The sequence below is a fragment of the Pecten maximus genome, chromosome 9 (genome assembly GCF_902652985.1).
Source record: "Pecten maximus chromosome 9, xPecMax1.1, whole genome shotgun sequence".
Taxonomy (NCBI): Eukaryota; Metazoa; Mollusca; class Bivalvia; order Pectinida; family Pectinidae; genus Pecten; species Pecten maximus.
Window position 1 is genome coordinate 19,269,813 of NC_047023.1, and position 14,897 is coordinate 19,284,709.

Consider the following 14,897-nt stretch of genomic DNA (forward strand, 5'->3'; position numbering starts at 1 on the left):
TAACACTGAGATCAAACCCACGACCCCCAACTATAACAGGAAGTAATGTAGTGTGTTAACACCGAGATCAAACCCACGACCCCCAACTATAACAGGAAGTAATGTAGTGTGTTAACACAGAGATCAAACCCATGACCCCCAACTATAACAGGAAGTAATGTAGTGTGTTAAAACCGAGATCAAACCCATGACCTCCAACTATAACAGGAAGTAATGTAGTGTGTTAACACTGAGATCAAACCCACGACCCCCGACTATAACTGGAAATCGTGTGTTAAGTAGATAGAGGGGTTGGTCAGTAAGACTTTGGGTTAGTCACATTAAAAGGACACACTTCAGTAATACTTTGGGTTAGACACATTAAAAAAGGGTGCCAGACTTAAGTAAGGCTTTCAGTTAGTAACATTAAAAGGGGGCGTCAGACTTGAATTCATTAAGACTTTTGGTTAGTCACATTAAAAGGGGACAACTTCAGTAAGACTATGGGTTTAATTTGTTACATTAAAAGGGGACAGACTTCAGTAAGACTTTGAATTAGTCAAATCTGTCTGTATAGAATATAACTTTGATGTAAGCAGGTGTAACAGTGTGAATGAGAGGATCTATAGGGAGGAGATACAGACATGTCTGGACAGGTGTAAACAGTGTGAATGAGAGAATATATAGGGAGGAGATCAGACACTGGACAGATCTAAACAGTGTGAATGAAAGGAATATATAGGGAGGAGATCAGACACTGGACATATCTAAACAGTGTGAATGAGAGGATATATAGGGAGGAGATACAGACATGTCTGGACAGATCTAAACAGTGTGAATGAGAGGATATATAGGGAGGAGATCAGACACTGGACAGATCTAAACAGTGTGAATGAGAGGATATGTAGGGAGGAGATCAGACATGTCTGGACATATCTAAACAGTGTGAATGAGAGGATATATAGGGAGGAGATACAGACATGTCTGGACAGATCTAAACAGTGTGAATGAGAGGATATGTAGGGAGGAGATCAGACATGTCTGGACAGATCTAAACAGTGTGAATGAGAGGATATATAGGGAGGAGATACAGACATGTCTGGACAGATCTAAACAGTGTGAATGAGAGGATATATAGGGAGGAGATACAGACGTGTCTGGACAGATCTAAACAGTGTGAATGAGAGGATATATAGGGAGGAGATACAGACATGTCTGGACAGATCTAGGTTACCAGATTGATATTCCCAGGTGATGTTGCCAGGGTTAATCCTCCACTGTGTCAGTGATAATTTGGTATGGATGTGTCCTTGTTTTTGTCCTCCTACAAATTGTTTAGTCCTAGATTTGTCACACATAATCTGTACCACTTTATATTTTCATGAAGTTTTTAACTTTGATAAATCTTCACTCAGAGATTTATCCTTACAGTTGAAAGGATCTACAATATTCAACTGAAAAAAAATTATGTTTTCAGGAAATGAATTGTTTTGTTTTCACCTTTATAATCGTAATTAGAGAGAAATTGACAATAGTTTTCTACCTACTCATCATTAATGTACCAATAATAATTTGGTACCTACCCATTTTGACTTAGTACAAAATCAACAATTCTCACAACATCACAGGTTTAAGAAAGTTTCATTCATTTTTCATTACAGAGTATATATACATTTAGATTTATCAACTAAAATGGAGGATCTTTTGTGAGGAAAAATTATAGATCTTATGTTTCTGATTCCTTCTATCTATGTATGTACAGTTTATATTATACACTTAATCAATACTAACTGTAATTACTTACTTTAGTGATCGAAATCAGAGCATTCAGCAGATCGATATTTCTCGTACTCAAAATGAACAAATCAATCTCAAACCTGTCTAATTATAGAAACTTCTGAAATCAATTAAATCGAAATATGCAAATAAGTGAATTGTTACAGATCTTTTCCATTGAGCAGACTGTATTTAGATAGGTTACAACTTGGCCTGAATATGGTTTTGTATTGTTACTATCTATGCTGCCTTCACACATTCTCCAACATATATCAGTGTATTGTGGGTATAGTATACATGTAGTTCAATTCCAGATGTTGCCGCTGTGGTGTCAGGTTGTCATAGAAATAAAATATTTATTTAAGGTAAAAAAGAATTCTGACAATCAATATTTAGTCCTTAATAAAGGCAAGTCAGAGTTACCCTAAAGCAAGTATGGCATCTGTTGTCTCTTTGTTGTCACCTTTCTTGGTGGAATCAATATTTTCCTCCATCATCTTCTTCTTCAAGAACCAAGAGGCAATGCTATAAGGCCAATTGCATTCTGGGATGAAGGATGTCCAAGTTTGTTCATATGGAAAACCTTGACCTTCTTGCAAGGTCACAAGGGTCAAATATTATAATATTTTAACCAACATCTTCTCAATAACCAAGAAGCCCAGGGTCTTGATATTGAGTAAGTAGCATATTCTGGCATGAAGGGCTACATTGTACCATTTAGATTGTTCAAATGACCATTTAGATTGTTCAAATGACTGACCTTTATCTACTTTCAAAGATTATAGGGGCCTGAATATTGGTTCCATATCCCTGACCTAAGTCAAACTTTTAAAATTCAAATGAATTTTCCAACAAAGCCGTGACTTCATAAACTACAAATCAGGGGACTTATGGTGGGCTAATAAGCCTCTTGTTCTTCTGAATGTAAAGAAACTTTTAAACTGCTGTAAGAGAGGAACCCATTTTATCTAATTATAATCATCTGTGTGAGTTTGGCATCACATTTAAAGTGTATGATGATGGATCATCTGTAGGAGATATATACTGATGAAGGCTAGACTAATATAAGGCGGCACTGATCACTTCCCTTACATAAATTAATTGTATACATTGTATACATATTCCCTCAGGGGAGACAATTCTGCCAAAACATTCTTCCATCAAACTGATGTATCATTTGGGGGAATGTTAGTAATTTGTGATAGAGCGGCTGTTTTCTGGGTTATTGACTTGCTCCACATCGATACTACTTATCTTGTGAGCCCCTTGGGAGTCAGGAGAACAAAAGATATGTTAGGGGCCACTTGGTTCTGATCCCGAATCTGTATTAATTTACACCAATGTCAATATGATTTGCTTGGACCTCCAATCTCTGGAGAGGGATCCTAGCTGCCACACACATTTTTATCAACATTGGATAACGTTAATGTTGGAATGATTTGCTCCTATAGCCTAGTGCACTGGGGGTCTGGAGTTGGTGTGTAATGTTAACACAATGGCCTTTCATCAGCCCCCATGAAATGTTATTAATGTTGGCCTGGACTGAAAGCCACCGCAGGTAACACAATATCAGCCGCTGTCCATTCCATTTCACACTTGCTTAATCTCATCAGTTGGATTCCTCAGCACTGAACTGGCTGGTCGTCAGTCCAGGAGTCTTGTAACACACAGCCTGCCTTATACTGACTATAAAAGGGAGGATTCTGAAAGGTGAAGCTATAAAGATACATGTGTACAAATTAAGAAGCAAACATGAAGTTTAAAACCATATCAGGCAAATTAATTTTATCACATACTGATCAATTTGTATACAAAGTTATCACATAATGTCATATACACAACTATTACTGTACACAATATTAATGTCATACACAGCTATTACATTACACAATATTAATGTCATACACAACTATTACATTACACAATATTAATGTCATATACACAACTATTACATTACACAATATTAATGTCATATACACAACTATTACATTACACAATATTAATGTCATACACACAACTATTACATTACACAATATTAATGTCATACACAACTATTACTGTACACAATATTAATGTCATACACACAACTATTACTGTACACAATATTAATGTCATACACAACTATTACTGTACACAATATTAATGTCATACACACAGCTATTACTGTACACAATATTAATGTCATACACACAACTATTACTGTACGCAATATTAATGTCATACAAACGGCTATTACTGTACGCAATATAAATGTCATACACACAACTATTACTGTACACAATATTAATGTCATACACACAACTATTACTGTACACAATATTAACGTCATACACACGGCTATTACTGTACACAATGTTAATGTCATACACACAACTATTACATTACACAATATTAATGTCATACACACAGCTATTACTGTACACAATATTAATGTCATACACACAACTATTACTGTACACAATATTAATGTCATACACACAACTATTACATTACACAATATTAATGTCATACACAGCTATTACATTACACAATATTAATGTCATACACAACTATTACATTACACAATATTAATGTCATACACAGCTATTACATTACACAATATTAATGTCATACACAACTATTACATTACACAATATTAATGTCATACACACAACTATTACATTACACAATATTAATGTCATAAACACAACTATTACTGTACACAATATTAATGTCATACACACAACTATTACTGTACACAATATTAATGTCATACACACAACTATTACTGTACACAATATTAATGTCATACACAACTATTACTGTACACAATATTAATGTCATACACACAACTATTACTGTACACAATATTAATGTCATACACACAACTATTACTGTACACAATATTAATGTCATACACACAACTATTACTGTACACAATATTAATGTCATACACACAGCTATTACTGTACACAATATTAATGTCATACACACAACTATTACTGTACACAATATTAATGTCATACACACAACTACATGTATTACTGTACACAATATTAATGTCATACACACAACTATTACTGTACACAATATTAATGTCATACACACAGCTATTACTGTACACAATATTAATGTCATACACACAACTATTACTGTACACAATATTAATGTCATACACACAACTATTACTGTACACAATATTAATGTCATACACACAGCTATTACATTACACAATATTAATGTCATACACATGGCTATTACGGTACACAATATTAATGTCATACAAACGGCTATTACTGTACGCATTATAAATGTCATACACACAACTATTACTGTACACAATATTAATGTCATACACACGGCTATTACTGTACACAATATTAATGTCATACACACAGCTATTACTGTACACAATATTAATGTCATACACACAACTATTACTGTACACAATATTAATGTCATACACACAGCTATTACTGTACACAATATTAATGTCATACACACAACTATTACTGTACACAATATTAATGTCATACACACAGCTATTACTGTACACAATATTAATGTCATATACACAACTATAACATTACACAATATTAATGTCATACACACAACTATTACTGTACACAATATTAATGTCATACACACAGCTATTACTGTACACAATATTAATGTCATACACACAGCTATTACTGTACACAATATTAATGTCATACACACAGCTATTACATTACACAATATTAATGTCATACACACAACTATTACTGTACACATTATAAATGTCATACACACAACTACATGTATTACTGTACACAATATTAATGTCATACACACAGCTATTACATTACACAATATTAATGTCATACACACAACTATTACTGTACACAATATTAATGTCATACACACAGCTATTACTGTACACAATATTAATGTCATACACACAACTATTACTGTACACAATATTAATGTCATACACACAGCTATTACTGTACACAATATTAATGTCATACACACAGCTATTACTGTACACAATATTAATGTCATACACACAACTATTACTGTACACAATATTAATGTCATACACACAGCTATTACTGTACACAATATTAATGTCATACACACAGCTATTACATTACACAATATTAATGTCATACACACAACTATTACTGTACACAATATTAATGTCATACACACAGCTATTACTGTACACAATATTAATGTCATACACACAACTATTACTGTACACAATATTAATGTCATACACACAACTATTACTGTACACAATATTAATGTCATACACACAACTATTACTGTACACAATATTAATGTCATACACACAACTATTACTGTACACAATATTAATGTCATACACACAGCTATTACTGTACACAATATTAATGTCATACACACAACTATTACTGTACACAATATTAATGTCATACACACAACTATTACTGTACGCAATATTAATGTCATACACACAACTATTACTGTACACAATATTAATGTCATACACACAAGCTATTACTGTACACAATATTAATGTCATACACACAACTATTACTGTACACAATATTAATGTCATACACACAACTATTACTGTACACAATATTAATGTCATACACACAACTATTACTGTACACAATATAATGTCATACACACAACTATTACTGTACACAATATTAATGTCATACACACAACTATTACTGTACACAATATTAATGTCATACACACAACTATTACTGTACACAATATGAATGTCATACAAACGGCTATTACTGTACGCAATATTAATGTCATACACACAACTATTACTGTACGCAATATTAATGTCATACACACAACTATTACTGTACACAATATTAATGTCATACACACAACTATTACTGTACACATTATAAATGTCATACACAACTATTACTGTACACAATATTAATGTCATATACACAACTATTACTGTACACAATATTAATGTCATATACACAGCTATTACTGTACGCAATATTAATGTCATACACACAACTATTACTGTACGCAATATTAATGTCATACACACAACTATTACTGTACGCAATATTAATGTCATACACACAGCTATTACTGTACACAATATTAATGTCATACAAATGAAATGAAATGAAGTAGTTATAATTCACCATGCTCCCCCCCCCCCCCCCCCCCCCCCCCCCCCCCCAAAAAAAAATCAATGTCCATTTTTATTACCAAGGACATATACGGTAGACAATACAAAAATTTATAGAATATGCTAACAAAATCGACCTAAATCATTTAACTTGTTCAGGCTCAATTACTAATAAATTGGTTGGAATTATTGGGGGCTACTCTGTCATTACTGCAATGCAACTTAACACAAATACATATACTTTATTTACACAGCAGACATATCTATAGTAAAGGGAAATCAAAACAAACATTATGAACTGAAGTCAAAGTCATGAATGGAGAGATCCCAGAGCTTGAGCGATCCCAAACTAATTGACCAAGACAAGAGTGGGTCTATCCCAAAGTTTAGATAGTCCTAAGCTATTGGCTTGGACAATGAGATTAGAATGATCCCCAAGACTTGAACAATCTCAAGCTGTCAATTGAGTATGTACATGTAGCTAGATAGTGATTTACAAAGCGACCTCCATCAGGCAGATACACTGACTAGACTCTGACAAAATCTAGACAAAGTCCCCAAGTCACCTTCACCGTACTACTATTTATTATAACACCAATAGAATCAGAGCTGCAATAGCTCAGTTGGCTAGAGCACTGGTGGTGTTGCCTCGGGTGAAGATCTGAGGTGCGTGGTTCGATGCTACCAAAACGTGTTGGTTTGCGTTTCTTGGAAAGCTGAGAAATAGGCTGGTCTGTGCTGTCATGGTTGTGTCCTAGGGCAAATGTCATTTCACCCTTATTGCTCTGGATGACATACGTGACAGGCCTGCCGTTGTATGTTGTTCAGTGAGGTGGTCACCAACTACTACAAGGGGACCCTGCCTCAAAATGACCCTGGATGTTCACGGGGCAATAAACCCAGCAAGCATACAAACATACAAATAGAATCATTTATTTTATAAATGTACATGAAAATGTTAGCTACATTACATGAACTGAGTGATCAGATGTGCTGTAGCTATCTTTTTCTAATTTTTAATTTAGACAGCAGTTTGATATATTAGTGATTAAGAAACCGTTTAAGTTTCCTACAACTGTTCTGTGTTCACTATATCCTTCATATTTCAAACTTTCAGATCTACCTGAACCCCCTCAAATGCAGACACCAACAAATATTTCTGTTTAGACTAGTTATACGGTCCTCAGGCTTGTTAAATGTGGCCTCACATAGCTGTCTTAGGAGACTCAAATGTGGCCTCTACATACTGTCTTAGGAGAATCAACCATAGCCTGAATTATGTTCTAATTTATGTAACATTTTGAAAGAGTTTTGTGCTATAATGGTCTGGTGCCTGGAGAATCATAGCAGGACTGGTGTGTAGACAGCTGTCTCTGACACTGCACCAGCTTTTTACTAATGCTTGTTAAATGTTTTGGCATCAGATTTAGATCTTGATATCAATGGTATTCAAAAATATAGTCTTTTTGTTTGAAGAGTGTTTTAATATACATCACCATGTTTGGTTTAAGAGTACAAAATCTATGGTTTAGAGAGTACATACTTGTCATCTTTGCAGCTTGTTAAGAGAATGCACATGTGTAACATTTGATATGTCGTAGAGTGTACTTTCATCACTTGTCATTTGCTGTTATTTTGAGATTACATGATATATTTGTCATCATTTATTTTGCTTGGTGAATACACATTTTTCATCATTATTTTTGCTTTGAGAGTACATATTTGTCATCTTTTGTCTGTAGAGTACACAACTGTTACCTAAATCACTTTTGTTTGTAGAATACGTAACTGTATAGCTTTGCCATGTTTACTTTTGTTTAGAGAGTACATAATTTAATTGCAATGTTTTAGTTTTGATTAGAGAGTACATAATTTAATTACCATGTTTAGTTTTGTTTAGAGAGTACATATTCTAATTGCCATGTTTACTTTTGTTTAGAGAGTACATAATTTAATTGCCATGTTTACTTTTGTTTGCAGAGCACAATAAGTAGATCACCTCATTGCTTATTTTGGAATATAAATATATACACAATAATTTCCATCTTTTTCTCCTCTTTGCAAGTTAAATGAGTTTACCAATGTTTAGAAATGTCAACACACACCACCTTTGTACCTGAATGATGACATATGGTGGAAATGCAATTTGATCCATATCTATTGTCTAGATGAAGACTCACTGTAGACATTGTATGACTGTTACAGGTACAGTAAGGTGTTGGAACAGAAGGAGGAGCTCGAGCAGAAACACTTACACCTGTTACAGATCCTCGACAGCGAGAGGCAGGCCAAGTGGCATTATGTCCAGCAGACCGAGGAACTTGCCCAGGATGTTAAGAAACTCCGAGCAGAGGTGATGGCTATATCCATGTTAGAATTGTGTTGTATTTAATGGAAACCTACCAACAATACAACACATCAGGCCATGGTCATGTTACATAGTATATCCAATCGTAACTGCATGCATGTTCATGGACTGATTGATAAGTTGTAAGCCTCATATTGAAGGATTTGAATTTGTCGGACATATTTTATTATTTTTAAACATAATCCCCTTCAGTACCTATACACGTTTGCCAGCAGTGTTTAAGGGCCTTAATGCCACTTTTATAAAACTCTTTTTCTTGGCTATTCAGAAAGTCATCCACTGCATGTTAGGGTTAGGGTGCCTAAAATAGCTGTTTTCAGTTTTGGAAATAGATGAAAGTCTGATGGAGCGAGATCAGGTGAATAAGGCGGATGCTCAATCAATTTAAAGTCACAATCGTGAATGGCAGCCATGGCAATGACAGACACTTTCACCCTAACCCTAACCCTAACCGATTTTGTTTCAAGTGTGACAAAACATATATATATATGTTGTAACCATGGACAGCAGGAAGTGTACATCTTTATTAGAAACATTGTCAACCATGTAGGTTTTGGAAACGAAACAAAATCAAAGCTTTAGATTTCTTCTTTGAAATTTTAAGGTATTTCTGCTGGTTGAGTGACTGAATTTAGCCTTCTTGTTAGTGAAATGAGATCAAACATTATTATTATTGTCATTTAAGAGGAAGTAATGGAGGTCACAGAGTACCATCCAATGGTTGTCATGATCATAACATCAATTAGAGCCGTATTGCCGTGTGACATGGAACTTTCTGGAGAAATAACACTAATACCCGCTGATCTCTAAACAGGATATGCATGTTAATGTGAAAAAAACAATTGTGATTTGATAGGAGATGTTTTCATCTGAGGATTACAGTTAGTGTCCTAAATTGAATTAACTTTAAAACAAATTAATGTTATGGTTAAACTGTAATTTGATTAATAAGCCACACACAACTACATACAGCCACATACATGCAGCTACATACAACTACACACAGCTACATGTACATACAGCTACACACAGCCACATACATGCAGCTACATACAGCTACACACAACTACATACAGCTACACACAGCTACATACAGCTACACACAGCTACACACAGCTACATACATCTACACACAGCTACATACAGCTACATACAGTTACACACAGCTACACACAGCTACATACAGCCACCTATAGCTGCACACAGCTACATACAGCGACATACAGCTACACACAGCTAAACACAGCTACATACAGCTACACACAGCCACATACAGCTACATACAGCTTCATACAGCTACTTACAGCTACACACAGCTACACACAGCTACACACAGCCACATACAGCTACATACAGCCACATACATGCAGCTACATGCAGCTACATGCAGCTGCATGCAGCTACATGCAGCTACACACAGCTACACACAGCCACACACAGCTACATACAGCTTCATACAGCTACTTACAGCTACACACAGCTACACACAGCCACATACAGCTACATACAGCCACATACATGCAGCTACATACAGCTACACACAGCCACACACAGCTACATACAGCTACACACAGCCACACACAGCTACATACAGCTACACACAGCTACATACAGATACATACAGCTACACACTGCTACATACAGCTACATACAGCCACACACAGCTACATACAGCTACACACAGCTACATACAGCTACATACAGCTACATACAGCTACATACAGCTATGTTATACAGCTACATACAGCTACAGACAGCTACACACAGCTACATACAGCTACACACAGCTACATACAGCTACATACAGCTACACATTGCCACAGACAGCCACATACAGCTACATATAGCTACACAAAGCTACATACAGCTACACACAACCACACACAGCTACATACAGCTACCTACAGCTACACACAGTTATGTTATACAGCTACATACAGCTACACACAGCTACACCAATTAGTTGACTCTGAAACACAGATTGTGTGATAGAATTTTAAGAATTTAATGACAAGTGTTTTCACAATTATTTTCACATAGTTATCTTTATCAAAACTCACACTTCCCAATATTTCTCCAAAAGTGAGTCAGATCAAATTCATTATTTGCCAGTGTACATTGTATTGTGAAGTGTCAGCACCTTTTACTAATGAAATATAATCTTTGAGTTAAATTTGAGAAATTTATCATCCACAGTTATATACAGAGATTTAATTTATAACATTTGCTCTTTTACAGCTGGCAAAATTCAAGAAAGATCGTGTGGCTGGGGACAAGCAGGATGAGGAGACTGATGAGCTGAAGAAAATTAAAAAAGTAGGTCAGCCAAGTAGCAAACTGTAATAAAAAAAAGTAGGTCAAGTAACATTCTGGAATTTAAAAAGTAGGTCTGTCAGGTAACACTGTAATTAAAAAAAGTAGGTCAGTCAAGTAACAATGTAATGAAAAAAGTAGGTCAGTCAAGTAACACTGTAATCAAAAAGTAAGTCATGCAGTCAAGTAACACTAATTAAATAGGTAGGTCAGTCAAGGAACACTATAATTAAAAAATAGGTCAAGTAACATACTGGAATTTAAAAAGTAGGTCAGTCAGGTAACACTGTAATTAAAAAAGTAGGTCAGCAAAGTAACAAACTGTATTCAAAAAGTAGGTCAGTCAAGTAATGTACCGAAATTGAAAAAGTAGGTCAGTCAAGTAACAATGTAATTAAAAATGTTATTTACAACACAGTGGTTATGAATGAAGAAAAGTTCCTCATTTTAAACCAAATTTGATGTTCCACAATACCAAAACTGATGTTCAACAATTCTACATCTGATGTTCCACAATACCAAAACTGATGTTCCACAATACCAAAACTGATGTTCCACAATACCAAAACTGATGTTCCACTATACCATAACTGATGTTCCACAATACCAAAACTGATGTTCCACAATACCATAACTGATGTTCCACAATACCAAAACTGATGTTCAACAATTCTGCATCTGACGTTCCACAATACCAAAACTGACGTTCCACAATACCAAAACTGATGTTCAACAATTCCACAACTGATGTACCATGCTTTATGTTCCCCAATACCAAAAGTTCTGCCACTAATTTCCGTCACCAGAATAATTTCAATTTATGACATACATAAAAGTTAGTATAGTAAAGCCTTTCCTAATTTATTGACCTAGCTCAGTGTTCATTCTCCCATCAGTTCAACACTCGTAACTATACAGACATACTAGTCAGCCATGGAGACTGGTTAAAGGGCAATAACTCTTAATGAAGATTTAAACATAATTGTTGGCCATTCTAATTGTTATTGATAAAACAGTAAACTGTTTCATCTTAACCTTAAATTTGATGTAGTTCAGGAATCATTATTTTGATGAATTAATTGATTTCTTTAGGCACTTATTTTTTTCTTTCTTTTTTTCTCAAATTATTTATGGTGATTGGTCTTGAATTGATAATATATTAATCTAAATTATATTTTTCAGAACAGCAATTTGTTTTATAAGGCTTAGTCAGGTTAGTAGCTTGTAATATTGATGTACAATATATAACATTTTAAAAGCTTTGGAATATATAACCAATATCATAAAATTAACCTTAATATTGCTTTGCAGGTACAAAGTTTCTTCCGAGGCTGGTTGTGTCGACGGCGCTGGAAGCAGATTGTTGAACTCTACATACGATCCCCTCATGCAGAGAGCATGCGCAAACGTAACAGCATCGTGTTCAACATGGTGGAGTGTGAGGAGGAATATAACCGACAGTTGTCAACTCTTGTCACATGCTTTCTGCGACCCCTTCGAATGGCAGCATCCTCTAAAAAGCCCCCAATTACTCATGATGATGTTAACTCCATTTTTTTAAATAGGTAAAAATTAATGGTTTCCGATCGTGAGAGAAGTGTACAACAGTTTGTATTTTTTACATATAAACATATGACACACTTTTCTTTGTAATATGAGCTAAGAATGATAATAAAAATTGTGTTTTTCTTTTTCTTTTAGTGAAACCTTGTTGTTTTTGCATCAAATATTTTTGAAAGGATTGTGTGCAAGATTAGAAAACTGGCCAACTTTAGTATTAGGTAAGTATTCTCACATCACCTGTTTGATACGTCACTACAATGTACCTGTATATACCAGGAGTATCTCAGATCTCTACCCCTCTCCCCTCCTCTCCATGTTATTAATCATCTCCCCTGGTTTGTGTGACAGGTGACCTATTTGATATGTTATATTTATATACTAGGAGTACCTAATGAGTTACCTCTCCTTTTTCATGTTACAGATGACCTGGTTGATATACCATGAGAACATAAGGAGTTAAGTCCCCTTGTTTTGTGTTACCGGTGACCTGTTTGATAATCTATGAATATATAAGGAGTTATCTCCCCTTGTTTTGTGTTACATGTGACCTGTTGGATAATCTATGAATACATAAGGAGTTATCTCCCCTTGTTTTTTTTTTAACAGGTAACCTGTTTGATAATCCATGAGTACATAAGGAGTTATCTCCCCTTGTTTTGTGTTACAGGTGACCTGTTTGATATGCTGCTACCTATGCTATGTATATACCAGGAGTATGTAAGGAACCATCATTACAGTCTGCAAGTTTTGGCAGAATACAAACAGAAATTAGAATTCAACAATCTGCTCAAACGCTATGAGGAGAAGCCATTGTGCGAGAGCAGAACATTGGAAATATTTCTAACTTATCCTATGCACCAGGTTTGTAGTATTCTTCATTTTAAAGATCCTTGTTTAAGAATATTTTATGCATCCTGTATCTGTCCATGTGTGTGTACATCCTGTATCTGTCCATGTGTGTGTATATCCTGTATCTGTCCATGTGTGTATATCCTGTATCTGTCCATGTGTGTGTATATCCTGTATCTGTCCATGTGCATGTATATCTTGTATCTGTCCATGTGTGTGTATATCCTGTATCTGTCCATGTGTCAGTGTACATCCTGTATCTGTCCATGTGATATATAAGTTATTGTAGAGAAAACTGTTTAACATAGCTCACCAGCCCTCTCTAAAAGACTAATGAATGTTCCCAGGTCCCACAACCCAAACAATGCAGTGAGTTATCATGTTTTGTGACTGTCACTTGTCAGGTTTAATATCAAAGAGGGCGCTCCCGGACACCTCGCAGGATTATATACGAGAGCGCACCTCCAGCTCATGTGCAGAGCTAGTCCCAACCAAGGGAGATAACTCTCCCCCTGATTTTCACTACACTATCAAGTTCAGGGCCAGTCTAATTATTATTGACAGTAGAACAGGTGATAATGTTTGTAAGACATATACTTCTGTTGTCCATACATATTTTGATCTGTTTTGATGGAATTCTGCGCATCAACTTTTTCTATGTTGACTAAATGGTATTTTCTGTGTTAACCAGCCGACATGCTATACTGACACTATTTAACTGTTCATTTGTTGGTAACAGCAGACAATACAAAGTTATCAAATGAAAAGATATATAAAAGTTGTTGAAGATTTCTAAAGATTACTAAATTCATGTTTTTTTAGTCAGGTGGCCTATTTTTCTTCTGCCATCTTGATCCTCTTTTGGATAACACTGTCTGCAGTGTTGCATGGTGTTTCAATCAGAAAAAAACCTGAAGTATGAAAAGA

General features: G+C 35.1%; 1 protein-coding gene across 1 annotated transcript in view; it reads left to right on the plus strand.

The window, feature by feature from the left end:
• Window positions 1–14,897, plus strand: part of LOC117333916 (ras-specific guanine nucleotide-releasing factor 1-like) — an 85,884-nt gene that overhangs the window by 4,136 nt on the left and 66,851 nt on the right. Inside the window, exons 3-7 of the mRNA XM_033893332.1 lie at window positions 9,083–9,230; window positions 11,484–11,561; window positions 12,870–13,123; window positions 13,260–13,339; window positions 13,789–13,982. Coding sequence (XP_033749223.1) covers window positions 9,083–9,230; window positions 11,484–11,561; window positions 12,870–13,123; window positions 13,260–13,339; window positions 13,789–13,982 — 754 coding nt within the window. The remainder of the gene's footprint in view (window positions 1–9,082; window positions 9,231–11,483; window positions 11,562–12,869; window positions 13,124–13,259; window positions 13,340–13,788; window positions 13,983–14,897) is intronic.